The sequence below is a fragment of the Phalaenopsis equestris genome, unplaced genomic scaffold (genome assembly GCF_001263595.1).
Source record: "Phalaenopsis equestris unplaced genomic scaffold, ASM126359v1 Scaffold000002, whole genome shotgun sequence".
Lineage (NCBI taxonomy): Eukaryota > Viridiplantae > Streptophyta > Magnoliopsida > Asparagales > Orchidaceae > Phalaenopsis > Phalaenopsis equestris.
The window spans coordinates 39,639,818-39,647,149 of record NW_018164444.1 but is presented as its reverse complement, the minus strand read 5'-3'; the positions used below and the strand labels follow the sequence as shown (position 1 = coordinate 39,647,149).

General features: G+C 32.7%; 1 protein-coding gene across 1 annotated transcript; it reads right to left on the bottom strand.

The window, feature by feature from the left end:
* Nucleotides 1-4,434: 4,434 nt before the first annotated feature.
* LOC110035554 lies at nt 4,435-5,213 on the bottom strand. Its single transcript, XM_020739804.1, has one exon. It carries the CDS (start codon nt 4,945-4,947, stop codon nt 4,489-4,491), a length of 459 nt encoding a protein of 152 aa, XP_020595463.1. The 5' UTR covers nt 4,948-5,213; the 3' UTR covers nt 4,435-4,488.
* Nucleotides 5,214-7,332: the final 2,119 nt, after the last annotated feature.

The window sequence follows — 7,332 nt, the reverse complement described above, 5'->3', positions numbered from 1 at the left end:
TCATACCCTTTTCCAAAGCAAGTACAAATAGTTGTTGCCACAATGGCGCTACACAATTTCATCCGACGCCACCCTTCCAGATCGGATACGGAGTTTGCCATTTTAGAAGATTCAATTCAAATCCCACCTGAAGCATTTAAATATCATGTGGGACGTTCAATACATGAAGAGTTTGGTTCAGAAGATGCATGCATTCGAGAGGGTGAAGGTGCATCAGAGATGGCGACTTTACGAGAACAAATAGCAGATGATATCAGTCGGTCATGATATCAGCAAAGGCATAAAATACATGTTATCACTGCGAAAATATGAGAAGTGTGATACCCTTTCTTTTGTGAAGATTTGAAAGTTGCTACTTGGAATTTGGAAGTCTTGCTAGTTTTGATATATTCCCTATACTTGTATTGCATGCTTATCTGTATGATAAGGAGAATCTATTATATGCCTTACATATAGATGATTTTCTTGGCATCATGAATAATGTATTCTTTAGGCACTGTTGCCTTTGGTTGGCTTGAAGTTGTGTTAGTCTTTTAAGCAGTTTACACACATACCACATAAATTCTTATATTTTATATTTGATACTATTATATGTTGAGATTGACAGTTAGTTTTTGCAAAATGGATAAGCTATACACTCAGAACAGACAGTTGATCTATTGGAGTTATACGATTCACGTTTCAAACAAAGATTATGAAGTGGTCTTCCCATTGCGTAGTATTCAAATGAAGTTTTCAGAACTAACAATCTAATTATTGAATTTGTGCTTATATAAGGCATCAAATGGATATGTGCTTGATGTGTGAGAATGCTCCTGTATATGCTGTGCCTTTCCAAATGTGTACATGTGTGAGAATGCTCCTGTACATGCTGTGCCTTGTATTTCTTTTCAACTATCTGCTTTGTCTTCAAAAGGTAGAGAAGGAGTGAAATACTTACAAACATATACCACACAATTCCTATGAACATACATATCTAACACTTAAGCCTCGATGTTTACATATATGCCACTCTACCCAAGCATGAAAAACTATATTGCTCACTTTTTTGGACATGCCATAAAAAAACCGGGCCTTATAGATGTAAAAATAAGTACTAGATATGTAAATGCACAAAGAATTGGATGGCATGCCTGCAAGTGTGTGTTGAGGTTCTTCTCAATCTTGTTTTATGGAAATCTGAGAGAATATGCTCATTATGTGGAAAACTGAAATCTCTATTTATTGGGTTGGTGAAATTATGAAGCTTATGCTCATAATAGCTGTCTTGATGCAGTCATTTTATAGAAATGTGAAAATTTATTTTGTTCCACTTGTTTAGTATGTACATATGCGTTTGACTTTTGTATGTGTAACATATTCGTTTGATGTGATCGGATATATTTTAGTTATATGAATATAAATCAACTTTTTGATATTTTCTTGTCTGAACAGTTATCTTTAATTTTGTTTAGAAAAGAACAGATTCTGCTGCACAGATTATATAATGAAAAAAAATTTCAAATAAGTTGTTTACAAAACGCACTAACCAAACAGCTAAACTGCTTATTCAGAACAGGGACAAAATGGTCAATTTTTCACAACCAGCTGTTTTCCATAAGCGCCAACCAAACAGTCAGACAGTTTATCCGGATCAGCTGCTCATCAGCAGATTATCAGGATAAGCTGCTTATCAGCAGAAGCTGGATAAACTGCAGCTGCCCCAAACAGACCCGAAGTTGGCAGTCGAACGGTGGTGTTCTAGCAACAATGGTGGGATGATGGCGATTGATAATGATGGTCAAACGACAACAGTCAAATAACAATTATTGAGCGATGACAGTCAGGTGATGTGGATGACAATGGTCGGGCGAAGATAGTTGGCTGATGACTTGCTGATGATTTTCAGCATTGATCATTGGGCAAAACTTTAGTGTTCTTCAAATCTTCAAGGTCTCTTCAAATTAGAGGCTCATCCCTTATGTGTAGGATCAGGGTTTACTTATTGTTTTTTAGAGTCACATTTTAATAAATTGGATCAAATTCTCAACACTCCTATCGAACAATTTATGATAATTCTTTTAACTATAAAGAAGTTTTGTGTATTTAAATGCTTTAATAGTTTCAAAATTGAGTGATCTTATGTTTGTTTGATTTGTCTTGTTAAGACACTCAATTTGACTATAAATATGCAAGCTTTGGACTTTGTTTGATTGTTGAAATATGCCTCAACTATACTTAAAGTATTTCATTTGGGTCAATTTGTGCTCGAAGTGGATCAGATTTGTTATTATTGGGTTCATCTTTTTAGCTATTCAACTTGGCTATAAATTTGCTAAAATGAGAACTTCATAATATTGAATTTGAATATAAAGTTCAACGACAACTCAACAATAACAGACCTTTATCCCACTGAGTGGGGTCGGCTACATGATCCCTTTTTTCTCCATTGTGTCCTAATGAGTGTCATATTTTCATTTAATTCTAATAGATTAAGATCATTTTTTATACAATATGCCCAAGTCTACCTTTGCTTTTCTTAACATAAGTTGAAGCTAAAACATTTACTCTCTTAACTGGATCATCATATGGTCGATGTTTGATTTGATCAAACCAGATGACCCTCTCTAATCTTGTTTGCAACTAGAGCTACACCAATCCTTTCATGGATAAATTCGTTTCGCATTTTGTCACTAAGGGTTAAGCCAGTCATCCACCCAAGCATTCTCATCTCTGCAACACTTAATACGCTTTACTTATTGCTATTATAAAAATCGCGATAAGTAAAATTTTCTTAGCATCACAAATGGTTCTCTCAGACTCCCTACAGACCGTCTCATATTTTTCTCAGTTCTCTATGCTTTTACATTTAAATAAATTTTGATAACACAACTTCTTATATTTTATCTTTTATTACACATTATTATTCAACCACAAACTATTTTTATTTATAAAAATTTTTCCTTTTGATTCTCTAAGTACATCTTTTATTACTTGTTTAATAGTGTTTGTTACTTTATCTCACTAAGAATTAGTTTCTTTATGAATATTCCAAATGTTAAAATCTTAAAATTTACTCATAAAATAAATTTTTTTATCTCTTTCAGGTGCCTCCATTTAATTCTATTATATTGTTTTATTGTATTCTTTATTTTACAACTCTTCATCTTAAAATCAAGAACTAATAATCGATGTTAAATATAGAAGTTATTTAATTCAAAATGCTTCGATATTTGTGTTCGATCAATTGAATTTTTTTTATTTTTATTTGTTACATATTAAGGATAATATTTGATTAGGTGTCATATGATATTGAAGAATATGCTTCTCAATAATATAATTAATTGTTTATCCGAAATTGGAATTATTTCCCTTGTATTTCCGTCTGGTTGTTGGTTGCCGGCCTTCTGAAAAACCAAATCAATAATGCTTTCATTTTACTTTTAAGACAGCTGTGTAAAATGTAAATGTTATATTCTATATATATAAATTGAACGAATTCAATCTTAAACTATAAATCCATAAACATGCATACTATTTTGAAAGATTCACATACATACCACTCAATTCCTATGTTTTTACATATTTAACATCTATACTTCACGTTTTACATATATCCCACTTTTTCTATAAATGAAAAGTTGTATTTCACTTTTTAAAAGTCTAACATATTGGTAGAGTTTGAGGTGATATGAAAGATTGGGAGGTGTATATGTAAATACATATGCATTGGGTGGCCGTAGAAGAAACTACTGTTAAAAAAGCTACAGTGGTTATTATAATTTTTTTTTTGAATTTTCAAAAAGTCAGATCGCAGTTTTCTAGCAGCCACCCCACTTAGCCATATCAGATTGCAAAACACAGTTTCCGACCTTTGCTTATTGAAAAAAACAGACTAAACACAGTTTTGCTAAATGCTAAAAAGTGCGGCGCAACAGCTTACTGTTGCCCCCACTGTTGCCCCCAAATGCATCTAATTGGGAATATTAATTTAATAAATTTTGACCAAGTAAATCTTAAAAGTTCTTTGACATTATAGGAGTTAAATCTACTTACAGCAAACTACAGATTTGCAAATTCACCAACTAACCTAAAATGTAAATCTTGAATACATCAAAATTTCACACTACATTAAGTTTAATTCAACCAAATGCTGAAATTTAAAAAAAATCATGCATTTCATTTGCATTATGCTTCTAAAATAGGCAACCAAACAGCCCCTTAAAGCTATTAACAGTCAAACTCTTAACTGTGAGATTTAACCTTTGTGCATTTAATCATGATTAGCTTAACCAATGCTTAACCAACCATTACTGGTAGTTGGAAGGCATACATCATGCATCTTCTTTTTGTCTCTTTTCATGGCTTCCAACTGGACTTCATTTGCAGCCTAGCTAAGCAACTTGATACAGAATCTTTCAGTTTCCAAACAAAATTATATATATATATATATATATATATTTTGTAAATCCATTTACACAGCAATTTGAGATAATCTATGAGTCTGTACTACATGTGATAAAGAGATGAAGAAGTTCTCTTCTTCCTGTTCTTCTGCACAAACATCAGCTTCTTAAACACATTGAAAATCATCACGAGTCCGGACCTCTGATGATTAACAGATTTCACACAAGAGAGTTCTCTTACACCACGGCTCTTCTTCCCCTCCAATTTAGAGGAATCCACTCCAGCTTTTCCATGGCTGGAAATCTGGCTGAGCTCCTCATTGAAGTCTTCCCACAGCATATCCATCTTCTCCTCATCATTGGAGTTCCGTTCGTCTCTGAGCTTCAGATCTTCCAGGCATGAGAAGCTTCTGCTTCGCTGGTAGTCTTGGAGGACTTGGGATTTAGGGTTGGGAGGAGTGGGGAGGAGGCAGAAGAGAGGGGAGGGGAAGGGGGAGGAAGGGTAAGTGGAGAGTTTCTGCTGATCTGCTGCAAAGGCTGGGAAGCTGAATTCTTCTTCCATGGCGATGGGGGGTTTGTTTCAGCGAGAAGGAGGGTGAGGATTTCAGAGCTTTATGATGCCTGAGAAGTTGAGAGAGATCGCTTTCATGGTGGTTGGGGATGTCTTATCTGATGCCGGATGAAGCGGCAGGAGATTTTAGGCTTGGTTTGGTTTGAAGGAGATGAAGGAGAGAAGGGGGGGTGGGGGGTGGTGCATTTTCATACATACCACATATTTCTTATATATTTACATATCAATACCTCAACTTTGGTGTTTTACATTGGTGCCACTCGAATATTTCACATCACATCAGAAAATAGAGAAGATACGATGAATTTTGAATTTATTTTTACCAATCAAACTATTAAATATTTAAAATTCCTAATTATTCATTTACATTACACTCAAAATACAAAATATAAACCAAATGACCACTTACTTTTATTCCAATTTCTTAGAATAAAAAAGGGGCAATTACATTGATAACACTCAAGATTTTGTAATTTACCAAACTAGCACCTTCTTTCATTTTTTTTACATTCTCAATGATTTGATCGTTGGAAAATAGCATTTGGGGGCTTTAGCAGCTTAGTCTTGCCGCCTTCTTTCACTATATATATATATATATAAGACACTTTTAACTGCCAATTTTATATGTATGCATGTGCCATAATAAAAATATTCAAACTTCAACCAAAAGAGATTTACTCACACATCTATGAATTCTTATGTATTTACACATATCATTCATCTAAAATTTAGTTTTTACATATATACCACTATCTATGCATTGAAAATGTGCATTTCACTTTTTAGAAGTTACAAATAGGTGAACTTAAATGTGACATGAAAAATTTGGGTGATATAAATGTACAAAAGCAAAGTTTAGGCTTTCGAGATGTAAATACATCAGGATTTGGGGCGCATGCATGATATAAATGTTCAAAAGCAAAGTTTAGGTGTTTGATATGTAAATACATCAGGATTGGGGGGCATGCATGTAAATGCTCAAAGTAAAATATATGAATTCAATTTTTATGAATTCTTACATTCGTATGAGATGTTGAAAAATAGATTTAAAAATATATTACTTTTATAATTATTTGATTTCTACCGACAACTAATGGCTTAATGAAACTTATGAACAAGACAAGATGCGGGTCTTGGTCAGCATAAATAGGGTTGGCCGAAAAGTCCACATGTTGTTATTCTTTTTGGGCATTTATCGAATATTAGTTTCCAGTGAGCGGGTCTAATTAATGGGCCTGACATTATTTAATTGCAAATAAAATTTGAAGAAGTCTTTGTAGTACAGTAGTTAGGCTTTCTTCTTCGTGTCTCATGTCTCATTATGCTTTGCATGTTGCAATGAGGTTTATACCCAAGGCTAAAATCACTTCCCGTAAAAGATTCTAAAGTTTTGCCACTAATAAGTTAAATTTATATAGCAGAGTGGCAAATTAATATTTTAGTATTGCACGAAAATTCAGTACACACATGAATAAAATAAAATGTTAACTGAAGAAAAATCTTGAAAAAGACACGATGGGGTCCGGCCTAATAAAGATAATCCAATATATATTTAAGTAGTATAGTTTTGCCATTTTTCTACGTGGTGAAGATGATGCTATAGAGTTTTGAATGAGTTATAGAGATCATACAACAATAGCTTAGATATAATAATCGAGCTATAAGAACAGTAGAACAATAATTGAGCTATAAAAGTCATTAGTGGAGGTCAGTAATGATCGTTCATGGTCCTTAGCTTTAAGTTTTCTCTAAGAGTGTATATTTAGTATTGGTTTCTTCCTCCCCCTCCTTTGCTTTAAGAAAATATTCATATTTAGCCAAAATTGTAAAATATTTTATCGGGATGGTCTGCGTTGACTCTTCTAATCAAAGATTTTTTTTTTAAATATGTAAGTGTCTTATTGACCTCAAAATTAAGTGATCATAGACTTAGTGAATTCTTTTCGTTGAGATGTGATATAATTTGTCCATTCAATTAATGCTTGCAAGCTTCTCATTATAATTCAAGTTCTTGATTTGGGCTCATTTTGACTTTGATTGAATTATTGTTAACGTCCCCTAGGCTTATGTTATGGGTATGTTCGGCTTGACCATAAATTTGTCATAATCAAAACTCAAATGATAGTTATTTTGACCTAAATTTTTTTTCTAACATGTGTTGAGATTCATGCATAATCAAATGAATTTTGTATTGATGTATCAAATATAATGCTTATTTTATTTACAAGAATATACCATTATTAATTATAATAATATGAAAGAAATATAAATATTTGATGAATGTAACTCCATAGGTTATATAAGATTATTCATAAGATTATAAGAATTTTATAACTAAAATAAAAACTAAGAAAAGTTTTTTTTTTTTTTTTTTTT

What these genes read in the sequence shown, in the direction of transcription:
- LOC110035554 (XM_020739804.1), bottom strand. Translation starts at nt 4,947, where the DNA reads ATGGAAGAAGAATTCAGCTTCCCAGCCTTTGCAGCAGATCAGCAGAAA.